The sequence below is a fragment of the Tachyglossus aculeatus genome, chromosome 4, assembly GCF_015852505.1.
Source record: "Tachyglossus aculeatus isolate mTacAcu1 chromosome 4, mTacAcu1.pri, whole genome shotgun sequence".
NCBI classification, from domain to species: Eukaryota; Metazoa; Chordata; class Mammalia; order Monotremata; family Tachyglossidae; genus Tachyglossus; species Tachyglossus aculeatus.
Window position 1 is genome coordinate 65,844,880 of NC_052069.1, and position 16,284 is coordinate 65,861,163.

Consider the following 16,284-nt stretch of genomic DNA (forward strand, 5'->3'; position numbering starts at 1 on the left):
TTCCCCTCCAGATTGTAAGGTCACTGTGGGCAGGGAATTTGTCTGTTTATTGTTATATTGCATTCTCCCACGTGCTTAGTATGGTGCTTTGCACACAGTAAGCGTTCGATAAATACGACTGAATGAATGAATGAACAAGGGCAAGCTTTAGGTTCTGGACTTTGGGTGGCCACCCTGTGACATCATCTTCTTACACAGTATGCACACAGTGTAACATGACAGACCTGGGAGTCAGAAGGACCTGGGTTCTAATCCAGGCTCCTCAACATGTCTGCTGTGTGACCTTGCATGAGTCACTTGACTTCTCTGTGCCTCAGTTCCCTCATCTGTAAAATGGGGGTTAAGACTGTGTGCTCTATGAGGTACAGGGACTGTGTCCAACCCAATTATCTTGTATCTACCCCAGTGCTTAGAACAGTGCCTGGCACCTAGAAAGCGCTTAACAAATGCCATAATTATTATTGATATTATTATTATGAGGTCATATGGATTGGGAGGGACTGGCAAACATATCCCGCTTACTGGGAGCTAAACTGGTCCCTTTCTCCTGATGGCTGCCCAGCATACTGGTCTTTCTTCTACTGTCATGTCTCAGTAGACCAATGCTAAGTCCTATTGTTTAAGACTGTGTTTCACAGTATCTCTAAATCATTTCTTCTGCCCTCCCAACTCCCATGTGCCCTCTTTTCATTCACAACCAGCAGTCGTAATAATAATAATAATGATAGCATTTATTAAGCACTTACAATGTGCAAAGCACTGTTCTAAGCGCTAGGGAGGTTATAAGGTGATAGGGTTGTTCCACGGGGGGCTCACAATCTTCATCCCCATTTTTCAGATGAGGTAACTGAGGTCCAGAGAAGTGAAGTGACTTGCCCAAAGTCACACAGCTGACAAGTGACGGAGCCGGGATTTGAACCCATGAAATCTGACTCCAAAGCCCGGGCTCTTTCCACTGAGCCACGCTGCTTCTCACTATCCTGCTCTCATCCACTGTCCTCACATGTCCAAGCTAGCAGAGCTGTGTGGCCGTGAGGATTGCTGATGACCTGGTAGCATTCCAGGGCCTCAGTGTTGGTGATTCTAATAATAATAATAATGGTGTTCTAACTGCTGGGGTAGATACAAGTTATTCAGGTTGGACACAGTCCCTGTCCCACATGGGCTCCCAGTTTTCATCCCCATTTTACAGCTGAGGTAACTGAGGCACAGAGAAGTGAAGTGACTTGACCAAAGCCACACAGCAGATAAGTGGCAGTGTCAGGATTAGAACCCATGACCTTCTGGTTCCCAGGCCTGTGCTCTATCCACAACACCTGTCCTGGCATTCACTGTTAAGGTTAGTTGATTGAGAATACTGATGAACTTGCTCCAGGAGCTGTTGAGTCTCTGCACTAGGTTGAGATCTCGTACATCAAAAGCAATGTGGTATGTGTTTTCTTTTTTTTTAATGGTACTTATTAATCACTTACTATGTGTGAGGCACTGAAATAAGCACTGGGGTAGATACAAGATAATCAGGTTGGATACAGTCCCTGTTCTGCAAGGACAAAGCTTTAATCCTCATTTTGTCTTGTCTTATGCCGTCGAGTCATCTCCACCCCACAGCGACTCCATGGACACATCTCTCCCAGAACGCCCCTCCTCTGGTATAGCCATTTCTTGGTAAAACTATGGAAGGTGTTTATCATTGCCTTTTTCCACACAGTAAACTTTAGCCTCCACCCTTAACTCTCTCCCTTACTGCTTCTGCCCAACACAAGTGAGTTTTGACTTGTAGCAGATTGCCGTCCACTCGCTAGTCACTGTCCAATCTAGGAATGGAATGGGTCTGTCTCTACTTGACTCTCCCTCCCATAGCCAAGACTGGCAGAGTACTGGAAACTCTCCAGTTGCGATCCTGAAAGGGGTATCCCCATTTTACGGATGAGGAAGCTGAGGCAGAAAGAAGACAAATGACTTATCCAGTGTCACGCGTCAGACAAGTGGCAAACTGGGAGTAGAAATCTGATCTTTTGATTCAGGGGCCCATGCTGTTTCCACTAGGCCACGCTGCTTGATTCCCTGCTATTCTCATGCATTGAACTGCTGTTTGTTAAAAGCTATATTTTTTTTAATTTTTTTGTCCACCACGGCATTAGAATCACTTGACAAGCTTTCCAGAGGAGGACTTGATATTTCATATCATCTTCCCTTTGTTCATCATTTGTCATTTCTCGTCCTCCTGAGTATAGAATCTCGACAGGGCTTTGATAGGAAAGAGAAAGAAGTGTACTGAGTAAATGTTAACTGAATGAGTGGCTGACTATGCTCTGGGGTGGTGAATATGGGAATTTCTCCCCTCTATTTCCAGTAAATCACCAGTATTTTTTTGAGACCTTGCTGTGTGTAGAGTGTTGTACTAAACACTTGGGAGTGTGCCTGTTGTGAGCAGGGATTGCCTCTCTTTGTTCTGAATTGTACTTCCCAAGCGCTTAGTACGGTGCTCTGCACACAGTATGCGCTCAATAAATACAATTGAATGAATGAATGAATTAATTAATTAATAGATATAATCCCTGCCTTCAAGGAGCTTACAGTTTAGCTTTAGGGACAGACACTACAATCAGTTACATATAGGAGGAAGTGATAAAGAGCAGCATGGTGTAGTGGATAGAGCATGGCCCTGGGAGCCAAAGGTCATGAGTTCTAATTCCAGCTCCTTCACGTGTCTGCTGTGTGATCTTGGGCAAGTCACTTCACTTCTCTGGACCTCAGTTACCTCATCTGAAAAATGAAAATTGAGACTGTGAGCTCCATGTGGGACAGGAACTGTGTCCAACCCAATTTGCTTGTATTCACCCCAGAGTTTAGTACAGTGCCTGGCACATAGTAAGCGCTTAACAGATACCACAATTATTATAAAATATGAGAGCTATGTACATAAATGCCAAGTAGTGAGTGTACCCAGGTGCACAGGTGGCATGGAAGGGCTCAAGTGGTATTTGGGGGGTACAAAGTGGGGTAGATGAGAGATTAATCAGGGAGGGCTTCCTGGAGGAGATGCAATTTCAGAAGGGCTTCGAGGTTGGGGAGAGCATTGGTTTGTATGATATGAGGCGGGAGGGGGCAGTGGGAATGGCATGATTAAGAGGCTGGTAACAGAAGATTGAGCTGATTACTTAGAAGAATGAAGAGGACCAACTGGGATCTATTGGGTAGAAGAGAGTGAATAAGTGGAAGAGGGAAAGCTGATTGAGTGCTTCAGAGAAAATATTCAGGGTTGCTGCATTCATTCCTTCAATTGTATTTATTGAGCTCTTACTGTGTGCAGAGCACTATACTAAGAGCTTAGGAGAGTACAACAATAAACAGACATATTCCCTGCATACCACAAGCTTACAGTCTAGAGGTGGGAAGGCAAGCATCTAGGTCAATCCCTAGATGCTTTTGAGGAGTAGGGAGAAGTGTGCTGATTGTCATTTTAGAAAAGTGATCCAGGCAACAGAATGAAGTTAGGCTGGAGAGCAGAAGGCATAAAGGTAGGGAGATCAGCAAGAAGGCTGAAGCAGAGGTCAAGCTGGGATATGGCAAGTGCCTGGAGCAGAGTGGTGGCCATTTGGATGAAGAGGAAGATCTTAGAAATGTTGAGGAAGAAGAAACCACAGGATTTGCAACGGATTGACTAAGGGGGTTGAAAGAAAAGGAAGTGTTGAGGATAATGCCACTGTTGATTAATTGACTGAGAGATGGGAAGAATGGTGATAAGGTGAAGGAGAGGATTGGAAGGTCAAGATGAAATGTTCAAGCAGTGAAGCAGCATGAACTGGTGGATAACGCAAAGGCCAGGAGCCAGAGGGCCTGGGTTCTTGTCCGCTGTGTGACCTTGGACAAGTTAAGCAGCGTGGCTCAGTGGAAAGAGCATGGGCTTTGGAGTCAGAGGTCATGGGTTCAAATCCCAGCTCTGCCAATTGTCAGCTGGGTGATTTTGGGCAAGTCACTTAACTTCTCTGGGCCTCAGTTACCTCATCTGTAAAATGGGGATTAAGACTGTGAGCCCCACGAGAGACAACCTGATCACCTTGTAACCTCCCCAGCGCTTAGAACAGTGCTTTGCACATAGTAAGTGCTTAATAAATGCCATTATTATTATTATCATTCTCTGTGCCTCAGTTCCCTCATCTGTAAAATGGGGATTCATTACCTGTTGTCCCCCCTACTTAGACTGTCAACCCCAAGTGGGACTTGATTATGTTGTATCTACATCAAGCTTAGTACAGTGCTTGACTCATAGTAAGTGCTTAATAAATACCATGGTACTTACTATTATCGTTCCACTTTAGACACATTGTGTTCTAAGTGCCATTAGGCTCCTGGAATCAGGAAGAAATGTGAGAGACGTCAAGGCTGGTGAAGTTGACTTGAGGAGCAGAGAGATGCTGGCAGACTGCAAGAGAATGAGAAGAAGGAACCAAGGAACGGAGAGAGAACTGGGGGACACTAACAGTTAGGGGGTGAGAGTCAGAGGGAGAGCTGGTGAAAGATGTTGTAGAAGCATCAGCCAGAGAGTTAAGAACCTGGAGAGAATTGTTTCAAAAAAGACCAAGGTTAGATAATGTTTCAAGAAGAAGGAAGCGGTCCCCAGGGTTGAAAGCCGCTGAGGGGTAGAGGAGGATTGAGGCTTTCAAATTGTTATTTAAAAGTCTTTGAGTCTGAGACACTTCAAAGAAGTTGCTACTGTCACACGTGAAATAAAATAAAAAGTGAGGCGCAAGACATTGAAGATGCTGGAGTTCTAATGGGAATAGATATAGGAACTTAACCTATGCATGAAAAGGGAAAATTGAAAGATTATCCTTTATCGTTACTGATGACCGCCCCAGGCTATAAAGAGAGAGGGAGAGTGTGGCAATACCCAAGTTAGAACTGTAATTTTTCCCTTCCAACACAACTAGTTGCTTTCATCCCTTCACCTAGGCATTCAGTGTTTTTTACGAGAAATGACATGTAAAAAAAAACCTTACTTGCCTAAAGGAACACAGCGAATAGTGTCATAGTGTCTTGCCAAAGGAACTAATGTTTCAGAAGCTGTTAAATGGAAAAAAAGCCCTGATGGAAGCCTTACAATAAATTCCCTGAGGAGTGACCCCCACCTTCAGTTTACGGTGCTGAAAAAAAATCTCCAAAATGAAAACAGAATGGAGGCAACTGAAGTAATTGTTGAAAGTATGTAGCCGTAAGAACATGTCGAATATTACAAAAAGTCTGCAGAATAACTTCACTCCCTTCATCTTCATGTATATATCTGTAATTTATTTATTCATTCATTCATTCAATCGTATTTATTGAGCACTTACTGTGTGCAAAGCACTGTACTAAGCACTTGGTAAGTACAAATTGGCAACATATAAAGACTGCCCCTACCCAACAATAGGCTCACAGTCTAGAAGGGGGAGACAGACAACAAAACAAACAATTAGACAGGCTGCAATACTATAAGAATAAATAGAATTATAGCTATTATCATCATTAAGAAAATAAATATAGTAAGTATGTACAAATAAGAGTAATAAATATGTAGAAATTTATTTATTTATATTAATGTCTGTCTCCCCCTCTAGACTGTGAGCTAGTTGTGGACAGGGAATATGTTCTGTTTGTTGTTATATTGTACTCTCCCAAGCGCTTAATACCGAGCTTTGCACACAGGAAGCGCTCAATAAATACAATTGAATGAATGAATGAATGTCCCTTTCACCTAGGTTCGCCCCATTCTCTCCCTCCTGCTGAATCCCACACTAATTCCCAGCCCCTAGATCTCCCCCATTCCCCTCCTTCCCTCTACCCCTGTTTTCATTGTCTTCTCCCTCTAGCCTGCGAGCTCGCTGTGAGCAGGGAATGCATCTACCACCTCTGTTATACTATACTCGCCCAAGTGCTTGGTGCAGTGTTCTGCACACAGTAAGCACACGGTAAATATAATTTATTGATCAATTATCTTATTCTGCCACCTTCAAGCTTTTGCTCCTTCTACTTGACTCCATTCCCTCCATTGTTTCCCTTCAGGTGTTCCCCACATCCTTCCCCCTCTAAATACCCACTTTCCCCCCACATCCTTTTGGGTACTCCTCCACTCTCTTTTGCTGAGACCTTCCTCCTCAGCATCAATCGTATTTATTGAGCGCTTACTGTGTGCAGAGCACTCCTCCTCTCCCCAATACTCCCTTCCTCCTGGCTCTTCTAACATCATCATCATCAACTGTATTTATTGAACACCTACTGTGTTCATGATTTTTTTCCATGTCTGGATCTTGTTATCAAATCAAGCATTAAAAATCCCCCATCACAATCAGATATTAATGATGGCATTTGTTAAGTGCTTACTGTGTGCAGAGCACTGTTCTAAACGCTGGGGGGGATACAGGATGATCAGGTTCTCCCACGGGGTCTCACAGCCTGAATCCCCATTTTACAGATGAGGTAACTGTGGCACAGAGAAGTTAAGTGACTTGCCCAAAGTCACACAGCTGACAACTGGCGGAGCTGGGATTTGAACCCATGACCTCTAACTCTGAAGGCCATGCTCTTTCCACTGAGCCACTCTGCTGTATTAGGTGTTACAGATGAGGTCTTTTCTTCATCACGTTGCTTATCAGATGGCAGATACATCACTGATGGCTGCCTTTCTGAAGAGGAAAAGTCTCTCTAAAAAAAGACAGTATCTGCCTCTGTGAGCCAGCTTCACCAGATAGTCTAGATTCACATAGTGTTGCAATAACCACTCTATCCCTAGCCTGTTCAGGCGGTTCAAGCACTCTTCTCTCTGGGCCATGTTTTCATCATTTTCCTCTTTATGCTCACTGTGGGTAGGAAGGTGTCTACTAACTCTATTGTACTGAACTCTCCCAAGCATTTAGTACAGTGCTATACACACAGCAAGTGCTCAATAAATCCCACTGATTGACTGTAGAGCTTCTTAGTGTCTCATGACGTGATGGATATTTTCTTTGCATTATTTTTGTTAAATCTGTTTTGGCCTCACTAAGTGTTTAATTTACCATTTGTAGCTTACTGGTGATCCCTGCTAAATCTGAATGAGCGGGGTAACTTCTGAGAGGCAGCTTTTCTGTGCCCTACCCATCCAGAGTGAGCAGTGCATTCCTAAATAGGGCATCTCAGACATCCAGAATACAGCTAAATAGTGTTGTTACCTCTTCAATAATAATTATGATTGTGGCATTTTGTAAAGTGCTTACTGTGTGCCAGGCACTGTACTAAATTCTGGGGTAGATACAAGCAAATCGGGTTGGACATAGTCCCTGTCCCACATGGGGCTCACAATCTCAATCCCCATTTTACCGATAAGGTAATTGAGGCAATCCCTCTCTGGGTCACATCTGGAGAGTTTTCAGTACTCTACTGGACTCTCGACTATGGGAGGAGAGTCAAGCAGAGGCATACCCATTCCATTCCTAGCTTGGGCAGTGGCTAGCAAGCGGAAGGCAATCTGCTACAAGTCAAAACTCACCTGTGCTGGGCAGCAGCAGTATGGGAGAGAGTCGAGGATGGAGACTCAAGTTTACTGTGGTAAAGGAGGCAAAGCTAAACCACTTCCAGATTTTTACCAAGAAAACTCTATGGATCCACTACCAGAACGATTGCAGATGGAGGTGGGGCGTTCTGGGAGAGATGTGTCCATTATGTCACTATGGGTTGGAGACGACACGACAGCATAAGACAAGACAAGAACTGAGGCACAGAGAAGTAAAATGACTTGCCTAAGTTTCACAGCAGACAAGTGGCAGAGTCAGGATTAGAATCCACGACCTTCTGATTCCCAGGCCCGTGCCAAGCTGCTTCTCTTCTCTTCAGAGACCAAGTACCAATTATCTTGAACTACCTACAGTATAGAACTTTTATTAGGGCAACTTAGGCGCTATCACACACTCAATAAGTCATGTTTTTGAGTTGTTTTCTCTACTGGCAATGGGTTACATTGAGTCAACCACACTCTCTGGCCCAGCTCCTTAGAGCCAACAATGCATATTGTGTTGTATTGTACTCTCTCAGGCACTCAGTACAGTGCTCTGCACACAGTAAGTGCTCAATAAATATGATCGACTGATTGAGTGATTGTGAGCTCGTTATCCACTAATTCTATTATAGAAGCAGTGTGGCTTAGTAGATAGAATACGGGCCCGGGAGTCAGAAGGACCTAGATTCATTTCTGGCTCTGCCACATGTCTGCTGTGTGACCTTGGGCAAGTCACTCGACTTCTCCGAGCCTCAGTTATCTCATCTGTAAAATAATAATAATAATAATGGTATTTGTTAAGCGCTTACTGTGTGCCAAGCAGTGTTCTAAGCACTGGGGTAGATACAAGGTAATCAGGTTGTCGCACGTGGGGCCCACACTCTTAATCCCCATTTTACAGATGAGGTCCCTGTGGCTAAGAGAAGTGAAGTGATGTGCCCAAGGTCACACAGCTGACAAGTGGTGGAGCCAGGATTAGAACCCATGACCTCTGACTCCCAAGCCCGGGCTCTTTTCCATGAGACTGTGAGCCTCATGTGGGACAGGGACTGTGTGTGTCCAACCTGATTAACTTGTATCTACCACAGCGCTTAAAACTTAGTGCTCTGCAAGTAAGTGCTCAATAAATACCAGTGATTGATTGATTGATTGTGAAATAGTTGGGGTGCAAGTACAGCCTGAGGCAATAGAATTCATTCACTCATTCATTCAATCATATTTATTGAGCACTTATTGTGTGCAGAGCATTGTACTAAGCACTTGGGAAGTACAAATTGGCAACATATAGAGACAGTCCCTACCCAACAACGGGCTTGTGGGTGCCCACTCAGCACCAGACCTTATCCACTGTTGAATGAGACTGTTTTGATTTTACTGCCCAGAAAATAATATTTTATGCACAACACATAATCAGCTCTGCCACTTGTCTGCTCTGTGACCTTGGGCAATTCACTTCACTTCTCTGAGCCTCAGTTCCCTCATCTGTAAAATGGGGATTAACACTGTGAGCCCCATGTGGGACAGGGACTGTGTCCAATCTGATTACTTTGTATCTAACCCCGTGCTTAGAACAGTGCTTGGCACACAGAAAGCACTTAATAAATACCATCATCATTATTATTTTTATTAATAATAGAAATTCAATCTGCTGTACACCAGTATTTCATATAGTCTCAGATCTTTCTTTAGCGTAAAAATTTTCGGAGATGTTGCTCGGCTCTCTCTGGAACAGTATAGTGTATCAGTCATTCCAAATGCCAACTGAGGGCTCAGGGAACAAGAAGCAGTGGCTATCATGGTGGCCTTAGATTTACAGTCATTCTCTACCTACCAATTAAGAGTTAAGCCTTTTATTAACATCCTAGGGAAATGAGAGGAGAATGGAAGATTCCCTGCTGCGATTCCAAGTGTCAGGCTGAGATAATAATAGTTGGTAAGGTTTCCTGACAGAGTAAATGAGGGTCTTCATTACCGGTGGAGACAGCTCAGGGGTTTTATTCAACATCTTTCTGGCTTGCCTATTTAACGCAACTCACAGCAAGGGCAGAAAACAACAGAAACATCTTCGATTCATCACTGGATTAAGTGCGTTTTAAAGGCTGGGGTTTTACTGCTGCTTCTTTAAGAAATTGTGATGGTCACCCTCTTAAAGGTGTGCATGTACTGGGCAACAAAATCCTGAAAAGTCTTCAGAGGTCAGTTGGAAATCTTTCCTTCCAGGCTCTATTGGGCCCTTTCCAGTCTTGGCCGATGCATTCTTGAAGCTCAGAATGACCCTTCTGGACAGTGTGAGGGAGGGAAAGACTGACCCAGAAAGGTTGGACAACACACCTCCTCAATGTCAGGGCATTGGATGGAACGTCAAGTTAGAGGAGCATAGTCAGATTATAGCTACAGCCATAGCTTACCCCACCATATAAAATTTGAACCAATTTTGGAGTACATTGCTCACCAACAATCCAGGATGCCTTGCACTGTATACTGAGTTAAGAGCCATTGGTATGGGAGGCTGTATTGCCTCACTTAAAGCAGCGTGGCTCAGTGGAAAAAGCCTGGGCTTTGGAGTCAGAGGTCATGGGTTCAAATTCCGACCCCGCCAACTATCAGCTGTGTGACCTTGGGCAAGTCACTTAACTTCTCTGTGCCCCCCATGGGATGGGATAGAGAAGCAGCGTGGCTCAGTGGAAAGAGCGCGGGCTTTGGAGTCAGAGTTCATGGGTTAGAATCCCGGCTCTGCCACATGTCTGTTGTGTGACCTTGGGCAAGTCACTTAACTTCTCTGAGCCTCAGTTACCTCATCTGTAAAATGGGGATTAAGACTGTGAGCCCCACGTGGGACAACTTAATCACCATATATCCCCCCCAACGCTTAGAACAGTGCTTTGCACATAGTAAGTGCTTAACAAAAAATGCCACCATCATCATCATCATCATAACCTAACAAAAAAATGCCACCTCAGTTCCCTCATCTGTAAAAATGGGGATTAAAACTGTGAGCCCCCCGTGGGACAACCTGATCACCTTGTAACCTCCCCAGCACTTAGAACAGTGCTTTGCACGTAGTAAGCGCTTAACAAATAGCATCATTATTATCTCCACACCTCTCCCCCTCCTTCCTTAGCTCTCTTCCACTTATTTGTAATATCCAGATCCTGTTATTCTCTTCACCAACCTCCTCTGGGAATGGATGCACCAAGATTTCTAATCTAGTCTAATGCCTTATTGAATTTATACTCATTCATTCATTCAATTGTATTTATTGAGTGCTTACTGTGTGCAGAGCACTGTACTAAGTGATTGGGAAGTACAAGTTGGCAATGTATAGAGACGGTCCCTACCCAACAGTGGACTCACAGTCTATACTCCATCTTCTATCTAGGCACTGTACATAATAATAATAATAATGGGATTCATTAAGTGCTTACTATATGAAAAGCACTGTACATCCACCTCCAAATGGTCCATGAAAGAAAATATGAGAATTCAGTTCAGCTCTCCTGTTTCTTTCGATGTATTTCTTATTGCTCATCACCCACTCTTTAGATTTGGGCACTCCCTGGAAGTCCGGTAAATCTCTGTAATGTGTCTCAGTAGAAATTCCTAAGCAGTGCAAAGGTAACCATGAAAGGCAGCTTAGTTATGTTTTTGCAAAAGGATTAACCTCCCCTTCTCGCATTCATTTCTAAATTCTCCAGATCATAGTATCATTTGAAGGTTGAATGTCCATTAGTTAAGGAAAAGGAATGTGATAGGTTGGTATACATTAAACCTGATTTCTGTACCAAGGTAGAGGCCCAAAAGCCTTGTTTCTGTCAGTTTAATGCAGTCTATTTAGTACAGACAAATACACAGCCTCAAAATGTACAGAGAAGCAGCATGGCCTAGTGGATAGAGCACTGGCCTGAGAGTCAGAAAGACCTGGGTTCTAATCCCTGCTCCACCACTTGTCTGCTGGCAACCTTGAGCAAGTCACATAGCTTCTCTGTGCCTCAGTTACCTCATCTGTACAATGGGGATTAAGACTATGAGCCCCATGTGACACAGGGACTGTGCCCAACCTCATTAGTGTGTATCTATTACAGTGCCTGACCCATAGTAAGCACTTAACAAATACTCCTATTACTACTACTATTACTATGATTACTTACTTCTATAAATACTACTACTAATGCTATTATTATCTTCCCCAGCACTTAGTACAGTACCTGTAAGTGCTTAACAGGTACCATTTTTAAAAAAGGCAAGATAACTTGCTGGATCAAGGTTTCATGAAACTTCTTATTCCTTTTATCCCTAGTAAGTATTATTAATAATAATAATAATAATAATAATAATGGCATTTATTAAGTGCTTACTACGTGCAAAACACTGTTCTAAGCACTGGGGAGACTACAAGGTGACCAGGTTGTCCCACAGGGGGCTCACAGTCTTAAAAATATGATTGAATGAATGAATGAATTCCCATTTTACAGATGAGGTAACTGAGGCACAGAGAAGTTAAGTGACTTGCCCAAAGTCACACAGCTGACAAGTAGTGAAGCAGGGATTTGAACCCATGACCTCAAAGCCCGTGCCCTTTCCACTGAGCCAAGCTGCTTCTCATGAAACTTCTTATTCCTTTTATCCCTAGCAAGTATTATTAAAAGTGAATAAACAGTTTATAAATGACTAAGATGATATAATTGAAATGTTACTCATTGTATTTATTGAGGGCTTACAGTGTGCAGAGCACTGTACTAAGCACGTGAGAGAGTACAATATAGAAATATAACAGATACGTTCCAGCCCACAGTGAGCTTATAGTCTAGAAGGGGACACAGACACTAATATAAATAAATACATTACAGATATTCATTCATTCAATCGTATTTATTGAGCGCTTACTGTGTGCAGAGCACTGTACTAAGCGCTTGGGAAGTACAAGTCGGCAGCATATAGAGATGGTGCCTACCCAACAACGGGCTCACAGACTAGAAGGGGGAGACATGTACACAAGTGCTGTGGGGCTGGGATAGGGGATGAATAAAGGGAGTGAGTCAGGGCAATGCAGAAGGAAGTTGAAGGAGAGGATAAGAGTGTTTAGTCAGGGAAGGCCTCTTGGAAGAGGTGTGCCTTTAATAAGGCTTTGAAGTGGGAAAGAGTAATTATCTTTTGGATATGAAGAGGGAGTTTCAGACCAGAGACAGGATGTGGGAGAGAGGTTGGCATTGAGATAGATGAGATGAAGGCACAATGAGTAGCTTGTCATTAGAGGAGCGTAGTTTGTGGGCTGGGTTGTTGTAGAAGAATAGTGAGGTGAGGCTGGGGACAAGGATGGAGTGCTTTAAAGTAAATGGTGAGGAGTTTTTGATTGAAGTGGAGGTGGTTGGGCAACCACTAGATGTTCTTGAAGAGTGGAGAAACATGACCTGAACGTTTTTGTAGAAAAATGATCTGGGCAGACAGAGTGAAGTAATGACTGGAGTCAGGAGAGACAGGAGGCTGAAAGGTCAGCAAGGAGACTGTTACAGTAATCAAGGCGGGAGAGGATAAGTGATTGGATTACCGTAGTAGTAGTTTGGATGGAGAGGAAAGGGCAGATTTTAGTGATGTTGAGAAGTTCGAACCAATATGATTTAGTAATGGATTGAATATGTGGGTTGGATGAGAGAGAGGAGTCAAGGATAACACCAAGGATATGGGCTTGTGAGGCAGGAAGGATGGTGGTGCCATCCACAGTGATGAGAAAGTCAGGGGGAGGATAGGGAAATGCTAAGAACTCTATGAAGTATTTTTTGCAACCAATCTTCCCAAGCCAATCTTTTCTAATTGTTCCTTACTTCTGCTATTCCCCTGGCTTGGAGCCCCCTCCCTTCCAAAATCCTATAAACCCAGCACCTCAAATTCAAAGACCACCTAAAATCCTAGCTCTCAAATAAGTCTTTTCTGAGTGATTTCCCAGAATCCTATGCTTTATCAACCCATCAACCAATACACTTATTAATTTTTTCATTCTCATCCTCAGCACTGTCTCTACATTTAGTCAAATGTACATTCAATGATTTGTTTTGACTAATCCTGTAAATATTTTCATGGATTGTTTCCTGCATTAAGGTGTAAGCTTCTTGAATGCTGGGAACATTTCACCCCTTAATTCTTTAATTCACAAGTGCCTAGTACAGTGCATAGTAGCAAAACATGTTCAATAAATACTACTCCTATTACTGTAAGCTTGTTGTGGGCAGGGAATGTGTCTGCTTATTGTTATATAATAATAATTATTATTATTATTACGGTTTTTGTTAAGTGCTTACTAGGTTCTAGACACTGTTCTAAGCCCTGGGGTAGATACAAGATAATTGGGTTGGACACAGTCCTTGTCCCACATGGGGCTCACGGTCTTAATCCCCATTTTTCAAATGAGGGAACTGAGGCACAGATAATTTAAGTGACTTGCCCAAGGTCACACAGCAGAAAAGTGGCAGAGCTGGGATTAGAACCCATGACCTTCTGAGTCCCAGGTCCATGCTCTATTCACTAGACCAGGCTGCTTCTCCAATAGTGGCATTTGTCAAGCATTTACCATGTGCCAGGCACTGGAGTGCTGGGGTGGGTACAAACAAATTAGTCTGGACTCTGCCCAGTGTTGAACAGTTCACAGTCCAGCTTTGAAAAAAAATCCCCATTTTCCAGAGGTAATTTAGGCACAGAGAAGTAAATTGACTTGACCAAGGTCACAAAGCAGAAAAGTGGCAGAGTCAGGATTAGAACCCATGACTCCCACATGTGCGCTCTCTCCACTTCACCATAAAGCGCGTAGTACAGTGTTCTGCATACAGTAAGCACTCAATAAATAGGTTTGAAAGAAATGATTAATGAATGAATGAATGAATGAATGAAGAGTACCACTATCACTGTTACTACTACTGCTGCTATTGAATCAATCAGTGGTATTTATTCATTCATTCAATCATATTTATTGAGCACTTACTGTGTGCAGAGCACTGTACTAAGCACTTGGAAAGTACAATTCGGCAACAGATAGAGGCAGCCCCTACCCAACAACAGGCTCACAGTGTAAAAGGGGGAGACGGACAACAAAACAAAACCAATAGGCAAGTGTCAGTACCATCAAAATAGATAAATAGAATTATAGATATTTACTGAGCACTTATGGTAGGCAAAGCACTCTATTTAGTGCTTGGGAAAATACAAGAGTTGGTAGAAACGATCCCTGCCTACAAGGAGCTTCAGTCTACTGGGGGAGACAGAAATTAACATACATTTCTGATAGAGGAAATAGTAGGACATAAGGATATTTACATAAATGTTTAGAACAGTGCTTGGCACATAGTAAGTGCTTAACAAATACCATCCTTATTATTAAGGATCCTCAAAAATCTCCAGTGGCTACCAATCAACCTACGCGTCAGGCAGAAACTCCTCACCCTCAGCTTCAAGGCTGTCCATCACCTCGCCCCCTCCTACCTCACCTCCCTTCTCTCCTTCTCCAGCCCAGCCCGCACCCTCCTCTCCTCTGCCGCTAATCTCCTCACCGTGCCTCATTTTCACCTGTTCCGCCGTCGATCCCCGGCCCACGTCATCCCCTGGGCCTGGAATGCCCTCCCTCCACATATCCGCCAAGCTAGCTCTCTTTCTCCCTTCAAAGGCCTACTGAGAGCTCACCTCCTCCAGGAGGCCTTCCCAGACTGAGCCCCCTCCTTCCTCTCCCCCTCCTCTCCCTCTCCATCCTCCCGCCTTACCTCCTTCCCTACCCCACGGCACCTGTATATATGTATATATGTTTGTACATATTTATTACTCTATTTATTTATTTTATTTGTACATATTTATTCTATTTATTTTAGTTAATATGTTTTGTTTTGTTCTCTGTCTCCCCCTTCTAGACTGTGAGCCCACTGTTGGGTAGGGACCATATCTATATGTTGCCAACTTGTACTTCCCAAGCGCTTAGTACAGTGCTGTGCACACAGTAAGTGCTCAATAAATACGATTGAATGAATGAATTATTATAAATGCTGTGGGGCTGGGGTGAGTATTAAAGTGTTTAAGAGTGTATACAGCCAAATGCATAGTGGACATTCAAGAGAAATGAGGATTACTGAATGACACGTAAGATATAGAAAGGATGTTCCCATCCGCGGAAATTTTGCCAGATTCAATTGTGACTTAGTACATACCCGTGTAGTCCGGTGGGCAGACACAGACATATCTTCCTATCAGATTGAGACACACGGCCCCATTCTGACACGGATCCGAAACGCACTCATCCACTTCCAGCTCACAGCGCCTGCCTTGATATCCCGGGACGCAGTAGCAGGAGTAGCCATCGATTCCATCTCTGCACAAAGCACCGTTGTAGCAAGGGTTCAACGAGCACTCCATGACCTCGCTCTCACAGAACTGACCAGTGAGTCCGACGGGGCAGGAGCAGATTGGACGGCCGAGGTCCGGGTGGCATAAGCCTCCATGCTGGCAGGGGTTGGTGTCACAGGGCCCACTGGATGTTAGGCAGGTCTTGCCGCTGTGCCCAGGAGGGCACTCGCAGGTAAAGGTGTGCTCCCCTGGGGTACTCAGACAAGTTGTGTTGTGTGGACAAGGGTTTGAGGAGCAAGGATCCGGCTCATGGTCTCCTTTCGAACTCCCGGGTGTGTCTGGGCAGTGGGAAATCCTGTCGACGGGAGCAGCCTCGCAGGAAGCATTCTCACCACAGGACTTGGAGCCACACGTAGTTCCATTCAGAACGAAGAGGGATCCTAGGAAAGGAACAC

At 43.9% G+C, this 16,284-nt stretch overlaps 1 protein-coding gene and 1 non-coding gene across 2 annotated transcripts in view; both read right to left on the reverse strand.

The window, feature by feature from the left end:
* Positions 1–16,284, reverse strand: part of CRB1 (crumbs cell polarity complex component 1) — a 183,988-nt gene that overhangs the window by 135,214 nt on the left and 32,490 nt on the right. The window contains exon 2 of the mRNA XM_038745195.1: positions 15,694–16,269. Within this exon, the coding sequence (XP_038601123.1) occupies positions 15,694–16,269 (576 nt within the window). The remainder of the gene's footprint in view (positions 1–15,693; positions 16,270–16,284) is intronic.
* LOC119927941 lies at positions 1,773–1,910 on the reverse strand. The gene has a single exon (XR_005450905.1). It is a non-coding gene; the product is annotated as a small nucleolar RNA SNORA7 (small nucleolar RNA).